General features: G+C 35.7%; 1 protein-coding gene across 1 annotated transcript in view; it reads right to left on the bottom strand.

The window, feature by feature from the left end:
• Positions 1–258: 258 nt before the first annotated feature.
• LOC117324210 (nuclear export mediator factor Nemf-like) overlaps positions 259–24,654 on the bottom strand; it is a 33,383-nt gene continuing 8,987 nt past the window's right edge. The window contains exons 9-33 of the mRNA XM_033879955.1: positions 24,255–24,322; positions 22,852–22,927; positions 22,264–22,326; positions 21,122–21,247; positions 20,528–20,688; positions 20,191–20,289; positions 17,935–17,998; positions 17,510–17,598; positions 17,075–17,178; positions 16,474–16,536; positions 16,094–16,264; positions 15,072–15,130; positions 14,308–14,672; positions 14,036–14,114; positions 13,745–13,788; positions 13,389–13,560; positions 13,088–13,165; positions 12,729–12,806; positions 12,312–12,486; positions 11,998–12,065; positions 10,463–10,513; positions 9,730–9,833; positions 9,243–9,286; positions 2,000–2,079; positions 259–1,360 (exon numbers count right to left, since the gene is read on the bottom strand). Of these exons, the coding sequence (XP_033735846.1) occupies positions 1,283–1,360; positions 2,000–2,079; positions 9,243–9,286; positions 9,730–9,833; positions 10,463–10,513; positions 11,998–12,065; positions 12,312–12,486; positions 12,729–12,806; positions 13,088–13,165; positions 13,389–13,560; positions 13,745–13,788; positions 14,036–14,114; positions 14,308–14,672; positions 15,072–15,130; positions 16,094–16,264; positions 16,474–16,536; positions 17,075–17,178; positions 17,510–17,598; positions 17,935–17,998; positions 20,191–20,289; positions 20,528–20,688; positions 21,122–21,247; positions 22,264–22,326; positions 22,852–22,927; positions 24,255–24,322 (2,559 nt within the window). The 3' untranslated portion in view covers positions 259–1,282. The remainder of the gene's footprint in view (positions 1,361–1,999; positions 2,080–9,242; positions 9,287–9,729; positions 9,834–10,462; positions 10,514–11,997; positions 12,066–12,311; positions 12,487–12,728; positions 12,807–13,087; positions 13,166–13,388; positions 13,561–13,744; positions 13,789–14,035; positions 14,115–14,307; positions 14,673–15,071; positions 15,131–16,093; positions 16,265–16,473; positions 16,537–17,074; positions 17,179–17,509; positions 17,599–17,934; positions 17,999–20,190; positions 20,290–20,527; positions 20,689–21,121; positions 21,248–22,263; positions 22,327–22,851; positions 22,928–24,254; positions 24,323–24,654) is intronic.

Genomic DNA, 24,654 nt, shown 5'->3' with positions numbered 1-24,654 from the left:
TAACAAGGTGAGAGGAACCTTCATATCAAATTTGATAAAGATCTGGTACTTCTCAAGAAGTAAAGAAACTGTTCTGGATGGAGAGCTGACGGACCACATTTACAGATATGGAATTTAAACAGGCTACAATCTGACAATGGCAAGCTAAATATGTTGTTGCTAATACAGCAAATACCAGAATCCAGGAGAGTTGATAAAGATAGTCGGATATATTCACCACTATGATGAAGTACTGTGCGGTATAACAAACACATTGTGTAGGATTAATGCTTCTTTATTACCTTACAAATGTAACTTTATCACAGCCTTTGTTCATGTATACTTCTCAAAAAAGTCCCAACTGTATCTGATTACCATCAGTTGGTTCACCATGCCAAGGTCAAAAAATTATCAATTTTAGCACTTCTAAAGCTTTATTTTCTGCTTCAGAAATTTTGAAAGATTTCTGTTTTCAAAATCTGAATATATATATATATATGTAGCAATCACGAAAATTGAACATTTGTCTATTTAGAAATTAATTGCTATCTTTAGTTGAATCAACATCTGAACTGACTAACATTTATAGTTATAAATAGTAACATTGGATTTTAAGACTTATTACTGTAGGTTTGACTATTCCTTTCAAAGTTTCCAATATTTAATACTCTAACTGTAGATCTGTTCATCAGTCTCAGTTCACAATTCCACAGTAATTCCAGTTTCTGTTCACAGTTCAACAGTAATTCCAGTTTCTGTTCACAATTCCACAGTAATTCCAGTTTCTGTTCACAATCGCACAATTTCCATTTATAATTCCAGTCTGTATTCACATTTCCTCAGACACTTAAGCTTCTATACCATCACATACAGTTGTAACTGTGTAATGGTATCATTATGTTTCAAAACTTTAGTTCTCAAGTCTATATTGTCACAAAATGTGTAGTCTTTGTTGACAAACTTTAAATTACATTTATCTGTTCGTTCATGACATTTCTTCTGGAATCTGAAAGCAGCTAATTGTATAGCTCTATGATTATCATAATCCACAGTTTTACCTTACTCATATGACACATTTATTACTTAAAACAGGATGGTTATTTTAATTGACTCATATTCACCTAATAAAAAACATTTTCAATAGAAAATTTTATAAACTGCATTGAACTTGAGGTTATCTTTTAGAGTGTTTCACACAATGGGTAATTACACCTAGGTCTAACCTAGGATAAGACTTCATGTTGTCATCAGTTCCAATGTGGAGCGATTTATTAATGTAGTGTAGAGAAAAACTGTAGTCTGGTCACTTTTTCTTGTTCCTGTGAAGATTTGGTGCTGACACTTTAACCTTTCCTGGAATGTTACGGCTTTGGTCAACATCCTGTAAATCAAAGTTCACAACATCAAGCAAGAACAACAGTACAGCATGTTAACACAGTCCACAACTTCTAGTCAAAATATGGTATTGAACATAAACACAGTACAGCAAGCTAACAGTCCACAACTTCTAGTCAAAATATGGTATTGAACATAAACACAGCACACCAAGCTAACAGTCCACAACTTCCAGTCAAAATATGGTATTGAACATAAACACAGTACAGCAAGCTAACAGTCCACAACTTCTAGTCAAAATATGGTATTGAACATAAACAACCTGACAACTGTATAATGTTGGATCAATTCCAGTGTGTGAAACTGTTGCATCACTAGATGTACTCCCAAACAAAAGACTTTGGTAATTGTAGACAACATATAGTATCTAAGTTCTTTGTAATAACCTCTAGCATTATCAGATCTAATAACGTGTACATGGAAAGATGATAATGGCAGATTTCTTTTACTTAATATTCATATTCAATCAAATTCACCTGTATGTGTAAAATTAGAAAATAAGTGTCGCAAAGAAACAATAATCTTTAGAAAACAAACCAACTACAGTTTTATCTTTGGTATATCGACCTCCATAAGATATATTAAATACATATGAATATATATGTTAGATTATTTCAATACTCACTTTTAATATCCTCATTAGATCCTTTTCTCGACTTGTTGATGCCTTGTCGTGTAAAAACATATTCAAAGCTGTCTTTGCAGCTGTAAAGAAATGATTAAGTAAGTTAATTGTGTGTTAATGGAAATCATGTTCTCTGTACATGTGTAAACATTATAGGTATCTACTCCGATAGTAACAGTCCCTCAGACCTATACATTATAGGTATCTACTCCGATAGTAACAATCCCTCAGACCTATACATTATAGGTATCTACTCCGATAGTAACAGTCCCTCAGACCTATACATTATAGGTATCTACTACGATAGTAACAATCTCTCGGACCTATACATTATAGGTATCTACTCCGATAGTAACAGTCCCTCAGACCTATACATTATAGGTATCTACTCCGATAGTAACAATCCCTCGGACCTATACATTATAGGTATCTACTCCGATAGTAACAGTCCCTCGGACCTATACATTATAGGTATCTACTCCGATAGTAACAATCCCTCGGACTTATACATTATAGGTATCTACTACGATAGTAACAGTCCCTCAGACCTATACATTATAGGTATCTACTCCGATAGTAACAATCCCTCAGACCTATACATTATAGGTATCTACTCCGATAGTAACAGTCCCTCAGACCTATACATTATAGGTATCTACTCCAATAGTAACAATCTCTCGGACCTATACATTATAGGTATCTACTCCGATAGTAACAATCTCTCGGACCTATACATTATAGGTATCTACTCCAATAGTAACAATCTCTCGGACCTATACATTATAGGTATCTACTCCGATAGTAACAATCCCTCAGACCTATACATTATAGGTATCTACTCCAATAGTAACAATCTCTCGGACCTATACATTATAGGTATCTACTCCGATAGTAACAGTCCCTCGGACCTATACATTATAGGTATCTACTCCGATAGTAACAGTCCCTCAGACCTATACATTATAGGTATCTACTCCGATAGTAACAATCCCTCAGACCTATACATTATAGGTATCTACTCCGATAGTAACAATCCCTCAGACCTATACATTACAGGTATCTACTACGATAGTAACAATCCCTCAGACCTATACATTATAGGTATCTACTCTGATAGTAACAATCCCTCAGACCTATACATTATAGGTATCTACTCCGATAGTAACAATCCCTCAGACCTATACATTATAGGTATCTACTACGATAGTAACAATCCCTCGGACCTATACATTATAGGTATCTACTCCGATAGTAACAATCCCTCAGATCTATACATTATAGGTATCTACTACAATAGTAACAATCCCTCAGACCTATACATTATAGGTATCTACTCCGATAGTAACAATCCCTCAGACCTATACATTATAGGTATCTACTCCGATAGTAACAATCCCTCAGACCTATACATTATAGGTATCTACTACGATAGTAACAATCCCTCAGACCTATACATTATAGGTATCTACTCCGATAGTAACAATCCCTCAGACCTATACATTATAGGTATCTACTCCGATAGTAACAATCCCTCAGACCTATACATTATAGGTATCTACTCCGATAGTAACAGTCCCTCGGACCTATACATTATAGGTATCTACTCCGATAGTAACAGTCCCTCGGACCTATACATTATAGGTATCTACTCCGATAGTAACAGTCCCTCAGACCTATACATTATAGGTATCTACTACGATAGTAACAATCTCTCGGACTTATACATTATAGGTATCTACTCCGATAGTAACAATCCCTCAGACCTATACATTATAGGTATCTACTCCGATAGTAACAGTCCCTCGGACCTATACATTATAGGTATCTACTCCGATAGTAACAGTCCCTCGGACCTATACATTATAGGTATCTACTCCGATAGTAACAGTCCCTCAGACCTATACATTATAGGTATCTACTACGATAGTAACAATCTCTCGGACTTATACATTATAGGTATCTACTCCGATAGTAACAATCCCTCAGATCTATACATTATAGGTATCTACTCCGATAGTAACAGTCCCTCAGACCTATACATTATAGGTATCTACTCCGATAGTAACAATCCCTCAGACCTATACATTATAGGTATCTACTCCGATAGTAACAATCCCTCAGACCTATACATTATAGGTATCTACTCCGATAGTAACAATCCCTCAGACCTATACATTATAGGTATCTACTCCGATAGTAACAATCCCTCAGACCTATACATTATAGGTATCTACTCCGATAGTAACAATCTCTCGGACCTATACATTATAGGTATCTACTCCGATAGTAACAATGCCTCGGACCTATACATTATAGGTATCTACTCCGATAGTAACAGTCCCTCAGACCTATACATTATAGGTATCTACTCCGATAGTAACAATCCCTCGGACCTATACATTATAGGTATCTACTCCGATAGTAACAATCCCTCAGACCTATACATTATAGGTATCTACTCCGATAGTAACAATCCCTCGGACCTACACATTATAGGTATCTACTACAATAGTAACAGTCCCTCAGACCTATACATTATAGGTATCTACTCCGATAGTAACAATCCCTCAGACCTATACATTATAGGTATCTACTCCGATAGTAACAATCCCTCGGACCTATACATTATAGGTATCTACTCCGATAGTAACAATCCCTCATACCTATACATTATAGGTATCTACTACGATAGTAACAGTCCCTCGGACCTATACATTATAGGTATCTACTCCAATAATAACAGTCCCTCAGACCTATACATTACAGGTATCTACTACGATAGTAACAATCCCTCAGACCTATACATTATAGGTATCTACTCCGATAGTAACAATCCCTCAGACCTATACATTATAGGTATCTACTCCGATAGTAACAGTCCCTCGGACCTATACATTATAGGTATCTACTCCGATAGTAACAATCCCTCAGACCTATACATTATAGGTATCTACTCCGATAGTAACAGTCCCTCAGACCTATACATTATAGGTATCTACTCCGATAGTAACAATCCCTCAGACCTATACATTATAGGTATCTACTCCGATAGTAACAATCCCTCAGACCTATACATTATAGGTATCTACTACGATAGTAACAATCCCTCAGACCTATACATTATAGGTATCTACTCCGATAGTAACAGTCCCTCAGACCTATACATTATAGGTATCTACTCCGATAGTAACAATCCCTCAGACGTATACATTATAGGTATCTACTCCGATAGTAACAATCCCTCAGACCTATACATTATAGGTATCTACTACGATAGTAACAGTCCCTCAGACCTATACATTATAGGTATCTACTCCGATAGTAACAATCCCTCGGACCTATACATTATAGGTATCTACTCCGATAGTAACAATCCCTCGGACCTATACATTATAGGTATCTACTCCGATAGTAACAGTCCCTCGGACCTATACATTATAGGTATCTACTCCGATAGTAACAATCTCTCGGACCTATACATTATAGGTATCTACTCCGATAGTAACGATCCCTCGGACCTATACATTATAGGTATCTACTCCGATAGTAACAGTCCCTCGGACCTATACATTATAGGTATCTACTCCGATAGTAACAATCCCTCGGACCTATACATTATAGGTATCTACTCCGATAGTAACAATCCCTCGGACCTATACATTATAGGTATCTACTCCGATAGTAACAATCCCTCGGACCTATACATTATAGGTATCTACTCCGATAGTAACAATCCCTCGGACCTATACATTATAGGTATCTACTCCGATAGTAACAGTCCCTCGGACCCATACATTATAGGTATCTACTCCGATAGTAACAATCTCTCGGACCTATACATTACAGGTATCTACTCCGATAGTAACAGTCCCTCAGACCTATACATTATAGGTATCTACTCCGATAGTAACAGTCCCTCGGACCTATACATTATAGGTATCTACTCCAATAGTAACAGTCCCTCGGACCTATACATTATAGCTATCTACTCCGATAGTAACAATCCCTCAGACCTTATACATTATAGGTATCTACTCCGATAGTAACAATCCCTCAGACCTATACATTATAGGTATCTACTCCGATAGTAACAGTCCCTCGGACCTATACATTATAGGTATCTACTCCAATAGTAACAATCCCTCAGACCTATACATTATAGGTATCTACTCCGATAGTAACAGTCCCTCAGACCTATACATTATAGGTATCTACTCCGATAGTAACAATCCCTCAGACCTATACATTATAGGTATCTACTCCGATAGTAACAGTCCCTCGGACCTATACATTATAGGTATCTACTATGATAGTAACAGTCCCTCAGACCTATACATTATAGGTATCTACTCCGATAGTAACAATCCCTCAGACCTATACATTGTAGGTATCTACTCCGATAGTAACGATCCCTCGGACCTATACATTATAGGTATCTACTACGATAGTAACAGTCCCTAAGACCTATACATTATAGGTATCTTCTACGATAGTAACAGTCCCTTGGACCTAAACATTATAGGTATCTACTCCGATAGTAACAGTCCCTCAGACCTATACATTATAGGTATCTACTCCGATAGTAACAATCCCTCAGACCTATACATTATAGGTATCTACTACGATAGTAACAGTCCCTTGGACCTAAACATTATAGGTATCTACTCCGATAGTAACAGTCCCTCGGACCTATACATTATAGGTATCTACTCCGATAGTAACAATCCCTCAGACCTATACATTATAGGTATCTACTCCGATAGTAACAATCCCTCAGACCTATACATTATAGGTATCTACTCCAATAGTAACAATCCCTCAGACCTATACATTATAGGTATCTACTACGATAGTAACAGTCCCTCAGACCTATACATTATAGGTAACTACTCCGATAGTAACAATCCCTCGGACTTATACATTATAGGTATCTACTACGATAGTAACAGTTCCTCGGACTTATACATTATAGGTATCTACTCCGATAGTAACAGTCCCTCAGACCTATACATTATAGGTATCTACTCCGATAGTAACAGTCCCTCGGACCTATACATTATAGGTATCTACTCCGATAGTAACAATCCCTCGGACCTATACATTATAGGTATCTACTCCGATAGTAACAGTCCCTCAGACCTATACATTATAGGTATCTACTACGATAGTAACAATCCCTCAGACCTATACATTATAGGTATCTACGATAGTAACAATCCCTCAGACCTATACATTATAGGTATCTACTCCGATAGTAACAATCCCTCAGACCTATACATTATAGGTATCTACTCCGATAGTAACAGTCCCTCGGACCTATACATTATAGGTATCTACTCCGATAGTAACAATCCCTCAGACCTATACATTATAGGTATCTACTCCGATAGTAACAGTCCCTCGGACCTATACATTATAGGTATCTACTCCGATAGTAACAATCCCTCAGACCTATACATTATAGGTATCTACTCCAATAATAACAGTCCCTCAGATCTATACATTATAGGTATCTACTCCGATAGTAACAATCCCTCGGACTTATACATTATAGGTATCTACTCCGATAGTAACAATCCCTCGGACCTATACATTATAGGTATCTACTCCGATAGTAACAATCCCTCAGACCTATACATTATAGGTATCTACTCCGATAGTAACAATCCCTCAGACCTATACATTATAGGTATCTACTCCGATAGTAACAGTCCCTCAGACCTATACATTATAGGTATCTACTCCGATAGTAACAGTCCCTCAGACCTATACATTATAGGTATCTACTCCGATAGTAACAATCCCTCAGACCTATACATTATAGGTATCTACTCCTATAGTAACAGTCCCTCAGACCTATACATTATAGGTATCTACTCCTATAGTAACAATCCCTCAGACCTATACATTATAGGTATCTACTCCGATAGTAACAATCCCTCGGACTTATACATTATAGGTATCTACTCCGATAGTAACAATCCCTCGGACCTATACATTATAGGTATCTACTACGATAGTAACAGTTCCTCGGACCTATACATTATAGGTATCTACTCCGATAGTAACAGTCCCTCAGACCTAAACATTATAGGTATCTACTCCGATAGTAACAATCCCTCAGACCTATACATTATAGGTATCTACTCCGATAGTAACAGTCCCTCGGACTTATACATTATAGGTATCTACTCCGATAGTAACAATCCCTCAGACTTATACATTATAGGTATCTACTCCGATAGTAACAGTCCCTCAGACCTATACATTATAGGTATCTACTACGATAGTAACAATCCCTCAGACCTATACATTATAGGTATCTACTCCTATAGTAACAATCCCTCGGACTTATACATTATAGGTATCTACTCCGATAGTAACAATCCCTCAGACCTATACATTATAGGTATCTACTCCGATAGTAACAATCCCTCGGACCTATACATTATAGGTATCTACTCCGATAGTAACAATCCCTCGGACCTATACATTATAGGTATCTACTCCGATAGTAACAATCCCTCGGACCTATACATTATAGGTATCTACTCCGATAGTAACAGTCCCTCGGACCTATACATTATAGGTATCTACTCCGATAGTAACAGTCCCTCGGACCTATACATTATAGGTATCTACTACGATAGTAACAGTCCCTCAGACCTATACATTATAGGTATCTACTCCGATAGTAACAGTCCCTCAGACCTATACATTATAGGTATCTACTCCGATAGTAACAGTCCCTCGGACCTATACATTATAGGTATCTACTCCGATAGTAACAATCCCTCAGACCTATACATTACAGGTATCTACTCCGATAGTAACAGTCCCTCAGACCTATACATTATAGGTATCTACTACGATAGTAACGATCCCTCAGACCTATACATTATAGGTATCTACTCCGATAGTAACAATCCCTCAGACCTAAACATTATAGGTATCTACTCCGATAGTAACAATCCCTCAGACCTATACATTATAGGTATCTACTCCGATAGTAACAATCCCTCATCATCTATACATTATAGGTATCTACTCCGATAGTAACAATCCCTCAGACCTATACATTATAGGTATCTACTCCGATACTGGATAGTAACAGTCCCTCAGACTTATACATTATAGGTATCTACTCCGATAGTAACAATCCCTCATCATCTATTAACATTAAGTCTTTTTTTTTACCCTCAGCTAGCACTCAGTATTGCCTGTTAGTCTGTTAGTTGCTTACCTTTTCCTCTTTTTGTTGAACCTGGTGTAAGTTTGACTTTGTATCTGCAAACAACAACAGCTTTATTTAAAAGTATGAAGACAACTGATGTAAGGTTTGAAGGAAATTCCAAAACCAGAAACATGTAAATCACATGACTACCCTGTCATCAGCGGTAAGAAACATCCATTATAAAATGTTGTCATAAAAACACATCTAATAATGATACACAGCAGAGCTGGCTGTAGGCTTCTGTTGTTTCAAGCGAGATATTACCAAAGGAGGAAGTGTGTAATAAATATCAACATTATAATGATTATAGATTTAATATTCAATTCTTATAGGAATGTATACTGCAAGTTAATATCAACCTGAAGATATTAAGTTCTTTGTATTTTCAGAAATATAATTATCATTATATATAAAGGAAACCCATGATGTATTCAAGCAACTCATATCACAGCATAAAACACACTCAGTGGACCCAGGTAGAAACTGTAACACTCACTTGTAGTTGACGAGACAATTGTATGGTGCACATACAGGAATGGCATACAGAAGCTCATCCTCTAAAACTGGTATTCCAGTAAGGGAGTCCAACATCTGTAGATCCTGCAAAATTCAGTAAACATTTTGTGAAATTGCCACTCGCAAAAGGCCGACAATCACCTTCAAATTTGGTACCATATAAAAAAAAGTTTTTTTTCTAAATATTGTTTTTCAGCTTCATACAACCCATTTCTATTAACTTTGAAATTATTGAGATTAAAAACATTGTTAGTGTATTTATACACTTGTGAGCAAAAAAACTGGTCAAGTTAAGAAGGTAAAAATGGATGCAATCTGAAACTGAAGGAGGAATTTCAAGTTTAAGAATGGCCTATTCCTTGGTAGGGATGCAAGTCGTGGGAGACTTGAGGGAGAAAGTTCAAGTTTAGGAATGGCCATGTTCCTTTGTAGGGATGGATGTCTTGGGAGACTGAGAGAACAAGTTCATGTTTAGGATGGCCATGTTCCTAGGAAGGGATGGATGTCATGGGAGACTGAGAGAGCAAGTTCAAGTTTAGGATGGTCATGTTCCTTGGTAGGGATAGATGTCATGGGAAACTGAGGAAGGAAGTTAAAGTTTAGGATGGCCATGTTCCTAGGAAGGGATGGATGTCATGGGAGATTGACGAAGGAGGTTTGAGTTTACAAAACAAGAAATCTGTAACAACATACATAAGTAATAATGTACTCACATCTGCTGCATGTGTTGTCTCATCCTCTCCCTTGTCATCAACCTTATCCTCCTACAAACATAAATATTTTACATGGCAACATAATATACTAGTCATATTTTATAATAATAAAAATTTAAATGCATCTTAAACTTCTCACAATTAAAATGAACAAAACTGCAATTAAAAGCCAAAAAAAAAGCATTCCCTACTAAAGTTGGAGTGAATGAAACTACAAACAAATATATCCTGTTTAAATTGAACAAGAACTTGTCAATGACCAGATGAAAATGCCTACACATATGAATTTGCATCTACCAAGTTATTTTTTCTAATTAAAAGAAATATTTTTTGACAAATTCAAGAAAGATTTTGATGTCATGTTTTTGTATATAAAATGATTTATTGGAAAGAATTGGATATCTTAATCACGGTCTAGTTACTCCTGAAGACAGAATATCTTAATCATGGTTTAGTTACTCCCGAAGACAGAATATCTTAATCATGGTTTAGTTACTCCCGAAGACAGAATATCTTAAACATGGTCTAGTTATTCACAGACAGAATATCTACATCATGGTCTAGTTACTCCTAGACAGAATATCTGAATCATGGTCTAGTTATTTACAGACAGAATATCTTAATCATGGTCTAGTTACTCCCAAAGACAGAATATCTTAATCATGGTTTAGTTACTCCCAAAGACAGAATATCTTAATCATGGTTTAGTTACTCCCGAAGACAGAATATCTTAATCATGGTTTAGTTACTCCCGAAGACAGAATATCTTAATCATGGTTTAGTTACTCCCGAAGACAGAATATCTTAATCATGGTTTAGTTACTCCCGAAGACAGAATATCTTAATCACGGTCTAGTTACTCCCGAAGACAGAATATCTTAATCACGGTCTAGTTACTCCTGAAGACAGAATATCTTAATCATGGTCTAGTTACTCCTGAAGACAGAATATCTTAATCACGGTCTAGTTACTCCTGAAGACAGAATATCTTAATCATGGTCTAGTTACTCCCGAAGACAGAATATCTTAATCATGGTCTAGTTACTCCCAAAGACAGAATATCTTAATCATGGTCTAGTTACTCCCGCAGACAGAATATCTTAATCATGGTCTAGTTACTCTCGAAGACAGAATATCTTAATCATGGTCTAGTTACTCCCAAAGACAGAATATCTTAATCATGGTCTAGTTACTCCCGCAGACAGAATATCTTAATCATGGTCTAGTTACTCTCGAAGACAGAATATCTTAATCATAGTCTAGTTACTCCCGAAGACAGAATATCTTAATCATGGTCTAGTTATTCAGACAGAATATCTTAAAAATGGTCTAGTTACTCTCGAAGACAGAATATCTTAATCATGGTCTAGTTATTCACAGACAGAATATCAGAATCATGGACTAGTTATTCTCAGACACAATATCTGAGTCATGGTCTAGTTATTCACCGACAGAATATCTGAACCATGGACTAGTTATTCACACACATATTTTAATTTTACATAGACGTGCACAAAATTCACCATGTAACTTACCTGACTAGTTCCAACTATTCCCTCATTTGCCTGATCTGTTTTTTTGTCTTCTGTTATTCCAGTAGTATCTGGAAAGCATCGTAACAATTGGTTATAATAATTACACTTACAATCACTATAGCCAACCAAACACACTGTTAAACAATCATTATTGATATAAAGTTATCACCTTATTGAATGTTTAGTCAGAGTAGCAGAATTCTATCCTGATCAATATTGCACATCTCTTTATTTATTTATACGAACTACCAGTCCACCGAGGGAAGTCTAGGAAATAAATGATGATTAAGTATTTAAAAGAAAGTAAAACTTACCTGCTAGGATGAGATCTGCGGTGGGCTGTAGGATCACATCAACACCTCGAGGGATGCCTTTCCTCTTTTGTTGCTGCAGCTGCTGTTTGGCACTCTGAGGTCGTGTTTGATCAGAATCGCTTCCTTTTCCCTTCTTTCCTTTTTTCTTTTTGTCTTCTTTTTTAGAACCAGCTGACTGTTGACATCAAAAATTATCTATGAATAATTCTTTTAATACATTATCACATTAATCATTCTTTTAATACATTATCACATTAATCATTCTTTTAATACATTATCACATTAATCATTCTTTTAATACAAACAGAATTTCAACCTTTAATTGCCTGGAACTGTAAATATTTCTAAAGCAAGATTCCATTTTCTGTAGGAAATTCACATCTTATTAAACACATCAAGGATCATAAAATATCTTACTGCAAGAATGTCCATCTTCTGCTGTCTCTCCTCTTCATCCTGATCTCCATACTTTTCTTTCATCTTCCGAAGTTTACCCTGCAATCAGTAAAACAGAGGTCAAGTTTATACTCCGAAAACTTGCGTATTCCATAATATAGTTAAACTTCAGTTTAACAATATATTTCTTATTCAAAATTCATTCAAATATACATATATTTTCATAATTAAATTATAATTGAGGAGACATGGTGAAGCACAATTCCACCATCCAAATACTGAAATCATGACATATCAAACATATGTTTAAAAAATTCAATAAGGGATACTTAAAATGAAATTTGAGCGTAATGTAAATTTCTAGTTTTGATTCTACTGACCTTCTGTCCACGTTTAGCTTGTGTTTGCTGTTCCTGTGTCGGTTTATCATAGTGCTGGGGTGGTACTGCAGGTGAGTCCTGTATAAAGTAATTCATGAAATATCCTAGAATTATGCGACATATAAAACTTTAGACTATTGTGTCAAAATTCATACTTAAATAATAATGCCACCAGACAGCTGACTGACTTGAAAAGTAATGGGTAAAAGAAAAGAGAATTTCCTTACATCTGTGAAATTTGTATTTTCTTTAATCTCACATTCTCTTCCTTTTCCATATCTTTAAAAATTATTTTCTATACCTTATGTTCGTCTTTGGTGAGAGACAATCTTTCCTGAATGGCTTGCTCATGTTGTTTTTTCTGCTCTTCTTGATGTCCTTGACCTTCCTTTTGACCTTGACTGAGCCAGGATACACTGTCTTCCTCATCTTTCTGCGGCTGCTGTGCTGCTTTTTTGGCTTTTCTGAGATCCCTGAAGGTACAAGTACTCATTTAATATCAAGTATCAAATAATGTTTTAAATCATACAAAATATCAAATACCGCATGTGGAAAAACAATCTCAGTAATAATGTCGTAATCAAATTAATATAATACAATATCAGAACATTCTAGTATTGGTTTTGTCAACATTTCAGATTTAGGAAGACAACTGACCTTCTCTGCTTAGCTGATAGTCGAACAACTGTGGGTATCACAGGCTGGAATAAAGGATAAATTACCATAGGATTAATCAATATTGTAAGAGGATGATTTATAACCAAAATCATTTAAATATATCCTTGCTGAAGTTCCAACACATTCAAGATGTTACAGCACTGTAGTATAGGATATTAACATTATGTTCAGCATCAATTACACAAATTATATAGCAGTGTTTTAATTCATATAATTGTCCACAATATTAATCATTTATTAATTAAATTGTACCTGCAGATTAGTATATACCTTTTTTTCCTCCTCAACTGATATTTCTATAGTCTCAACACTATCGCTAGTATTGCTCCTTCCTCTCTGTAATTCATATCTGAAATACAAAAAAAAAAAACCTTGTTGAGAAGTATTTTTCAGGTTATTGCTTTTCATACTTAATGATTTTCAAAAATACTATACTATATATTATCCCAAAAACCACTGACATTTCATTTAAAATCTGCGCCCTGGGATACATCAAACTACACAAAGTATCAAAAAGATCCATACAATCTCACTGAACGTACTTATCTCCCTTGACATGTTGCAAACTGATTTCTGTGTCCGGAAATATTGACGACTCCTCTTCTTTCTCTTCCTCCATTTCCTCTTTCATTTCTTCTTTGACTCCTTCAACTTTGACCTCCACTATTGGCATGTCCTGTTCTTCAGTTTCCTCATTCTGTTCCTCCAGTGTGTCAAGCCTCTGTTGCTGACCTTCGTCACCTGTCTGAGAATTGTCATCTTCATCACTGCTGTCGTCATCACTCTCATCTATTACACTGTCTATATCTGTAGTCACATCACTCTCTGTTACTACAGACATCTCATCTTCTTCAGTTGTTCGGATTTTTCTCTCTCCTTTATGGCGTGATATGGAGTCATCCTCAAGCTGAAATAAGCAGTACAATTTCCAAAAGTCTTATGAAGTAACTCTTAAATTAGTTTTTCAAAAACGTATATTGACATTTTAGATTATCCAGTTTCAAATATCAAAGATAAAATGTTTACAATAAACATGGACATTCATCCTATTTTCCAAAGCAAGTCAAATCATTGTAAGAAATTCATAGTCACGAACATCTGGAAACACTTGCGTGTAAGAACAAAGGGCCATAACTGTGTAAAAAGTCGGTTACAATTTCGTATCTTGTGGTACACATGACACAGTTTCCGTTTATGCCACTCTTAATATTTTGTGAACATCCTACAACATACTGATTGTAAGATTCTAACAGCCCCCTCTCTCCAGTAGACCCAATGGCAACTATCTTGCTACTTAATTTCTTACCTTGAAGAGAAACCCGAAACCATACACAAGAAATGATGGCGGAAGATAGTTCTTTTTTCCTGTAATAATCAGAAAAGTTTTTTTAATAGAACTAATTTGAAAAGATATTTTGGTTTTAATATCTGTGAATAATATCTAAATCTTTAATGTACTTTCTCCAGATCAACAATAGGCATTATTTGTATAAACTGTAAATGCATGTATAATTATATCTTAATATTATAAAACAAGTGCAATCAATGATTGCGAAAGCTCACCAGCGGCAGCAATCACACTATGCATTCATTTTTTATGTATGTATAAGCATTTCATTTTGAAATTGTATGTCACATAATATCGCTCCTAGACCTCTAATGGATGTGTAAACCAAATAAGAAGGGTGTGGACTTACAAGCTTTCCAAAACTAACCCCAAAAATCTTTAAAGTGGGTTTTTGTGTCAAAAAAAGTAAGTCCACTAAATGGTAAAATGCCAAAAAAAAAAATCACAAATTTGTTTTGCATGATTTTGCAACAGCATCACTCCTTGATCTCTAATGAATGTATGAACCAAATTAGAAGGGTGATAGGTGTATACTTTTGGACTTACAAACTTTCCAAAAACTGACCCCAAAAACTTAAAAGTGGGGTTATGGTGCCAAAAAAAGTTAAGTCCACAAAATGGTAAAATGTGAAAAAAATCATAATTTTTTTCTGCATGATTTTGCCAGAACATCACTCCTAGACCTCTAATGAATGCATAAACCAAATTAGAAGGGCATGAGGTGTATACTTTTTGACGTACAAGCTTTCCAAAAACTTACCCCAAAAACTTCAGGTTTTGGGGTGGGACGCCGACGCCAACGCTGACGCCGGGGTGACAGCATTAGCTCTCGGTTACTCGTAACCGGTGAGCTAAAAATTGTTAAATGCTACCATTTTGTATAACTACCTTTCATACAACTTATATTCAAAAAAATATTCACCATCTTTTTTAACCATGTATATGATATTGTGTCTGAAACCTAAGAACAGGTGACTCACCTCTGATCATAAAACTTCCAGTGGTTAGATACTCCCCAGAGGGCGCTGTCTTGGACACTTGATCATGATAAACCCACCAAGCACTTGTCACAACTTTCGCATCCCAAGCTGCACTATTACAAATGGCCATACTTCCTGCTTCATTCAGAGACTTTGGAGGTACAGGATTACCTGTCAACAGAATATGACCATTACACAACATAAACATTGTTTTCTCTTCTCCCTGCAAAGGACTATATTTCAGTTAATTTGTTAATTCATATCAACTAAATAATATAAACTATCTATTGGTACCATATCCAATGATTTATGACAAAAGCACATTGAATATATAAGTCTAAGAACAACAATCAGTGAAACACCAGAGTATATAAACTGACCAGTGGAGTTTTTGATGACACAGCTACTGGCTCCGTGGAGGTCAGCATGGACGTACAGGTCCCCTGGAACATACAACATACACCTTTCAAACTCATCACAATAAAACTGTAGGGTCAAGAAATATACCATTAGCCCTTTTACTTTGTATCATGGAATTTCAAATACCATCAAGGTCAATAGTTCCATCTGTATAAACTGGATACAAAAATAATGCCGAGTCAAATTTAATGTTGCCATACTGTATAACATAATCCTACCTTTCCAGTTAATTCTGGACAGATAACATTTCACATAAATCAGTTGTGCTGAAATGTTCTTACATTGAATCTATTCCTTAACTCACATCATCTGCTATTTATCCTGGTCTAAACCTACCTGGTTTGAGGTATCATTTGATAGTTATCCTTGTCTAAACCTACCTGGTTTGAGGTATCATTTGATAGTTATCCTTGTCTAAACCTACCTGGTTTGAGGTAACGCTTTACTGAACCAATTAACATTGACATCGATATTTATTTCATCACATCATCTGATATTTATCCTTGCCTAAACCTACCTGGTTTGAGGTATCATTTGATAGTTATCTTTGTCTAAACCTACCTGGTTTGAGGTAACGCTTCACTATCATCTCATTCTGTTGTTGGTCTCGTCCTCCTATTACCAGGAAATTTTCTGATGTGATAAACCACAGGAACTTCTCAAACCTGAATAGGAATGATTATTAAAGTCTCTTTACTATGTAGAAATCTCACATCTGTTATTAATATATCATTATAATTACATAAATACATCAGATTATACATTAAACTGGAACGAAAAGCTTCCAGCAAGTAATTCTATCCTACAACTACAATTCACCCAGTAAACACATCAAAAGCACATTAAAATAGGTAACAAGAAGCCTGCAGAATCCTGTTTTTCCCTTCATTGACTCTGTAACTGAGTGATAAGCCCTATTCAATTATCACAACATCTGCTTCATGTAATGTATATTGTGTTTGTATTACTTTAATGGTTTCAGAGTAAAAGTATTACCAGTAGGTTTTCCTCGTCTTGTTGATGGACGCTGCTGTTGCTACTTCCTTGAGGGTCTCTTTTGTCTTCTTCTCGGCAGATTTTAGAGCCTAACAAAAAAGAATTATCCACGCTTCATAATTTAACAGAAATGAGCGTTTCTAGTAACATACAATTAACTAATACCATAACTACAAACATACACTAATTGTACATAACAACAACAAATCGTTCACACTAATACATATTATTTTGTACATATATTCATTTATAAATATGTTATACTTGTCTGTACACATTATTCGTCTCAAATATTTACATACTAATATATCATTAAACATTTGACATCATGTTATTTCAAATCAGTGAAAGAACTTAGCCAGCTGTTTAATCCATTTGACAATAACATTTATAATTTAATTGTAGGAACTGAAATTGAAACTCACCTTTGCTGAAGCATCAATAGTTTTCTTTTCCTTTTTAGCTGCCTGTTTCTTCTTATCAAAAAACCTTATAAGTAAAAATATAACCATTTATTATTGAAATTCAGACCTATACTTGATATTTAGTAAATATAGACAAAATCATAGACCATGTATACCTAACTATAAACACATCATTTCATACTAAATATGACATGAATATTGTAAAATAGCCAATGTTCTTATGACAAGGAAAGATTAACAGTAACCCAAAAACACTAGAGCCAGTTGGTACAATCAGAATTTTCTTCATTGAAGATGAAGTCATAATAAACATCAATGTTATGGAGAAATATACAAGCAGTTACCGCACTTGCGAGAGTTGGCATAACTGTTGTGTACTTACTTGGAAGAGTTGACATAACTGTTCTGTACTTACTTGAGAAAGTTGGCATAACTGTTGTGTACCTACTTGCGAGAGTTTGCATAACTATTATGTATTTACTTGCGAGAGTTGACATAACTGTTGTGTACTTACTTGCGAGAGTTGGCATAACTGTTGTGTACTTACTTGTGAGAGTTGACATAACTGTTGTGTACTTACTTGCGAGAGTTGACATAACTGTTGTGTACTTACTTGCGAGAGTTGGCATAACTGTTGTGTACTTACTTGCGAGAGTTGACATAACTGTCATGTACTTACTTTGCGAGAGTTGGCATAACTGTTGTGTACTTACTTGTGAGAGTTGACATAACTGTTGTGTACTTACTTGCGAGAGTTGACATAACTGTTGTGTACTTACTTGCGAGAGTTGGCATAACTGTTGTGTACTTACTTGCGAGAGTTGACATAACTGTCATGTACTTACTTTGCGAGAGATGGCATAACTTGTGTACTTACTTGCGAGAGTTGGCATAACTGTTGTGTACTTACTTGCAAGAGTTGGCATAACTGTTGTGTACTTACTTGCGAGAGTTGACATAACTGTTGTGTACTTACTTGTGAGAGTTGGCATAACTGTTGTGTACTTACTTGCTAGAGTTTGTATAACTATTGTGTACTTACTTGTGAGAGTTGGCATAACTGTTGTGTACTTACTTGCTAGAGTTGGTATAACTATTGTGTACTTACTTGCGAGAGTTGGCATAACTATTGTGTACTTACTTGCGAGAGTTGGCATAACTGTTGTGTACTTACTTGCTAGAGTTTGTATAACTATTGTGTACTTACTTGCGAGAGTTGACATAACTGTTGTGTACTTACATGCGAGAGTTGACATAACTGTTGTGTACTTACTTGCGAGAGATGGCATAACTATTGTGTACTTACTTGCGAGAGTTGACATAACTGTTGTGTACTTACATGCGAGAGTTGACATAACTGTTGTGTACTTACTTGCGAGAGATGGCATAACTATTGTGTACTTACTTGCGAGAGATGGCATAACTTGTGTACTTGCGAGAGTTGGCATAACTTGTGTACTTACTTGCGAGAGTTGACATAACTGTTGTGTACTTACTTGCGAGAGTTGACATAACTGTTGTGTACTTACTTGCGAGAGTTGACATAACTGTTGTGTACTTACTTGCGAGAGTTGACATAACTGTTGTGTACTTACTTGCGAGAGTTGACATAACTATTGTGTACTTACTTGCGAGAATTGACATAACTGTTGTGTACTTACTTGCGAGAGTTGACATAACTGTTGTGTACTTACTTGCGAGAGTTGACATAACTGTTGTGTACTTACTTGCGAGAGTTGGCATAACTGTTGTGTACTTACTTGCGAGAGTTGGCATAATTGTTGTGTACTTACTTGCAAGAGTTTGTATAAATATTGTGTACTTACTTGCGAGAGTTGGCATAACTGTTGTGTACTTACTTGCGAGAGTTTGTATAACGATTGTGTACTTACTTGCGAGAATTGGCATAACTGGTGTGTACTTACTTGCGAGAGTTGACATAACTGTTGTGTACTTACTTGCGAGAGTTGACATAACTGTTGTGTACTTACTTGCTAGAGTTGGCATAACTTGTTGTGTACTTACTTGCGAGAGTTGGCATAACTGTTGTGTACTTACTTGCGAGAGTTGGCATAACTGTTGTGTACTTACTTGCGAGAGTTGGCATAACTGGTGTGTACTTACTTGCGAGAGATGGCATAACTGTTGTGTACCTACTTGGAAGAGTTGACATAACTGTTGTGTACTTACATGCGAGAGATGGCATAACTGTTGTGTACTTACTTGCGAGAGTTGGCATAACTGGTGTGTACTTACTTGCGAGAGTTGGCATAAGCACTGACAGAAAGGTCAATATCAATCTTCTGAGGTTTGACACACTCAGAATCTTCTTCATCGCTGTCTGCATACGGGTCACTACAAGATTGAAAATGATATTACAGGGATAAGAGAATAAAAGTTATAACAAATGAAGTGCTTGCTGTCGAGCTTTGAAAGTAACAAAATTAATTATATTGAATTTTGCTATGCTAGACCAATCATTCAATACTGGATGGTGGCAGATAGCTTGCTGGTCTAATTCCAAGTTTGGGAAGTAAGACAAATCAAATTTGTTTTCCTACATTAATGACATCTTGATGACCCTAAATTTTACCTGAGCAACATCGTCATGTGGTTGGAGTCGAGTTTGAGGCCTTTGATCATCCTGGCGACCGGATCCCCTTTTGCCTGCGCCTCCTTGACCAGGTTGTTGATCTCTGTCCAGTCTATCTGATTGGCTATTGCACTCCTCACAATCGTGATGGCCTTGTCAACCTGTCAGCATTTCAATAGTTTTCTCCTCAGTATATGAGAACATAATATTGAACCTCTCTTCCGATGTCAACCTTTGGTTATAAGACTTTAATCTAAACTCCATACTGGGTTTCTACCTAACTTAAATCTTTCTCAAGATCTCAAGTTTGAATTCGTAACACACAACTTTATTTGTACAGTTCCATGCTGTTAGTGTTAGAAATAATTTCCTAATGGAAAAGTGACATAAATTATACAAAAGATAATAAATATCATCAATATGCCTGCTTCATCATTGTTACAATTATATAACAATTATATTAATGTCCTACTGATGAGATTTACTCTCAAAACCCAGGAGCATGAAATCTGTCATGTTTAGCTTACATCAGGAATCCTTAAAATATACCCAACTCCCTTTATCAAACCTGATTAGGCATGAAATAGGACATACCAACTCAAGGTTCATTTCGATGAGCTGGCCCTTGCTGATATCAGTCTCCTGTTCTTTCTGAAGGGAATCAATCCTCTTCTCATGGTCCTTCTTTACATTATCAAGCTTCTTCAATGCTGCTTTCTCCTGTAGGAAAAACAAAACAATTTAAAGTCTATGTGAGATTTAGTAGATTTTACTAAAGCAGGGTTCATACAGATTATGTCAAACCAAATTCAAGGCAATTTCAAGGCTTTTTCAATGTCTTAATTAAATATTCAAGGCCCATTTTACCCGTCGTCTAAGTCATCTTGAGAGGGAACAAGAGAACAAACAAGAAACTTATAACTATCCACTTGATCAAAATACAACTTGACATGGTTATTATTAATGTTTGTAGGGGAAGCGGCAAAGACAAAGTTGAATCCAAATGATCAGTGGCCAGGGTTTCATTTATCCTAATGAAACTTTAATATTCAAGGACTTTTCAAGGCTGTAAACCAATTTTCAAGGCTTTTCAAGGCCCGGAATGAAATTCAAGGCTTTTCAAGGCCCGGAATGAAATTCAAGGCTTTCTCAAGGCCCGTGCTAACCCTGTAAAGCCAAATCACCTTACACACTATGGTAGAGACAGAGACTGATCTTCCCTAGATAGTCACCACCATACAGCCTGCGTTTTGTGGTTAGTATACTGGCAACATGTTTCAGTATGCGAGTCCAGCTGTCACCAGGACAAATATATCAATGTGTTAGGGCTAAGGTGCAGAACCAAGGCGATTAGGTGGTCAGGTGTAGTGGTACCACACTTGCCTATCACCTAGGTGACCAGAGTTTGATTCCCCAACCAAGTGGGTTTTTTCCAGGTACTCTGGTTTTCTCCTCCCAACAAGACCTCTCACTTGTTTCCATCCGGGCCAACAAGAGTGACAAATATAAGTTGATATAACTTTGGAATTGTTGTAAAATAATAAAGTTAACAATTTTTTAACCATCATGATAACTGCTATAACATCTAAAACATCTTAACACTATGAATTTAGTATTTTACAAGTCATATGACATAGCTGCTCTTCATTCAATTGGGATCCATAATTATGTAATTAACCAACTAATTGTATATTCAAGTCAGATTAAAAATATCATAACCGAATACACATCTGTACCTGTTGCAAACTTTTCATGTCCAGTTTCTGACTTTCTTGTTTAGAGAAGAATTCATCGACAGCCTGAAAAGAAATGAAATTAACAGATTTGTACATGAAAATTTAAGACAGAAAACAAATAACTTCAACAGGCTTTACAAATTTTTTATTTTACTTGTTTCCATTATATATATCATAGTTATCTGGTTAAATAATAAGCATCCTATCCTTGTCTAATTGCCATTCATTAACAATGCAAACAAATATTGTATCTTTTTCACAGTAAACCTACCCCCAGACTTGGAGTTGAGTTTATTTGTACATGTGAGTCCCCACACACAGTATATATAGTGCCAAGAATGGTGAAGCTAATCGATCTTGGTATTCCCAACTTATCATGCTTTGAAATTATGCCTTAAAAGGCTTGCACAATTGTAATTTCCTGTACAGCAAATATGTCAACAAGCTGCACCACGTGCACACCTCAAGAACTTTTGATTTGTTTCCTCTAGGTTCTTAAAAGAGTTTTTTTTACCTTTCTTATTTAAGCTTAGATCATGTATGAGTAAGTCAGGTATCTTTCTAGAATTTTACATGTTCAGGAATTACCTTGTTAAAGCTTGCCAATTCACACACAGGTTTATGTTCAAACTGTTTGAACAGCATTGGATGGAATTCTTCATATCTGTAGCAGAAATCAAAGTCAGTTGAAAGATGAAATAACGTTAGGTACTGAAAATAGTGCAAGGTGAAACAAAGAGCCTATGGGAATATTCTCAGCATTTTGTATTCAGATATTTTCACTCTCAGCAGACAAGCCAGACATACATATCTAGTAACAACAATTCTGTAAAATATGGATGCATTGACACCATGGATATGCATGGTTGATTTGTTGGAAAAGAAATAAAAACATTTTAAAACAAGGAGCCACAAAGCTTGGCATTATCCCCCGCGCCCCGCAGTTGGTATGAAAACCCAAATACATGTATACATCAAGCTCAAAGTAAGAGTTATTAAAGAATAACTTTTAATGTATGTATTTGAGTTTGGCATCGTCCTCGAATAAAATAAAAACAATAAAATAACACAGAATTGATGCAATATATACAAAATGATGATGATATTTATGTAGCAAAACAGGAAATTTAATAATCACTTTTTATGACCAAAGATAGTCCATGAATGAATGAATGAATGAATAATGATATACAATAGTTATCTGAATTTTTTAGATATATATATCAATTCCAACAAAACATAACAAAAGCTCTAATACCTAAATATGTACATTGTATAATTTGTATCTCATATGTTGATAAGTACGACATCAACGCAGTTGTCCAAATTCACAAGTATCAATATGTGAGTATTGTAAAACTGAAATAAAAAAAATGACAGCAGGTGACTGACATCCTGGATAATACCTCTTGGAGTATTTGGTGAATTGATATCCTAATGTATTAAACGAATGGACAGATAGTACACAACTAGGATACTACTACTACTACAAACAAAAGGAAACATTAGTAATTTGTTGTTTTTGACAAATTTTCATTATAACAGAAAAAATACCGAAAATGGAAGGTTCGCAATAGCAAAAGGCACAACTAGGGCACTAGTCTGATATATACAAAAAGTTTCAAGGAGCTGTGTTGAACGCTTTTGGAGTTATACCCCGGAAACAAAAGGAAACAGCAATTTGGTATTTTTGATTAAGTCTCCATGGTGACAGAAAAAATACCGAAAATGGAAGGTCCGCAATAGCAAAAGGCACAACTAGTCTGATATATTCAGAAAGTTTCAAGGAGCCGCATTGAACGGTTATGGAGTTATAGCCCGGAAAAGAATCTCGGACGGACACACGGACGCACAGACGGAGCCCAATTTAATATCCCCCGTAAACGTGTTTCGGGGGGGATAACTAATGAAATCTTTACCTTATCACTCGTGTCACAACAGTTACATGTACTATTAGGTTTTTGCATTGTAAACAATACTTTAGAACTTACGTGAGCAGTTCCTGACTCTCCCCCTCCTTCACTGCAACCCTCTTCTCTTTCTTTTGTACAATTATACCCTGAAACAGTAACAACAAAAATAATACAAATGAGGCAAAAGTGCACAAGCTTTTAATGTAACAAGTCAAATCATAATGTAGCTTGTCACATCATAATGTAGCTTGTCACATCATAATGTAACTTGTCAAATCATAATGTAACTTGTCAAATCATAATGTAACTTGTCAAATCATAATGTAACATGTGAAATCATGATGCAACATGTGAAATCGTAATGTAACATGTCAAATCATAATGTAACAAGTCAAATCATAATGTAACAAGTCAAATCATAATGTAACAAGTCAAATCATAATGTAACATGTCAAATTATGATGTAACTTGTCAAATC

The sequence above is a fragment of the Pecten maximus genome, chromosome 3, assembly GCF_902652985.1.
Source record: "Pecten maximus chromosome 3, xPecMax1.1, whole genome shotgun sequence".
Classification (NCBI taxonomy): domain Eukaryota; kingdom Metazoa; phylum Mollusca; class Bivalvia; order Pectinida; family Pectinidae; genus Pecten; species Pecten maximus.
Note: the sequence above shows the minus strand (reverse complement) of the source record. Positions and strands in the feature narration are given on the sequence as shown.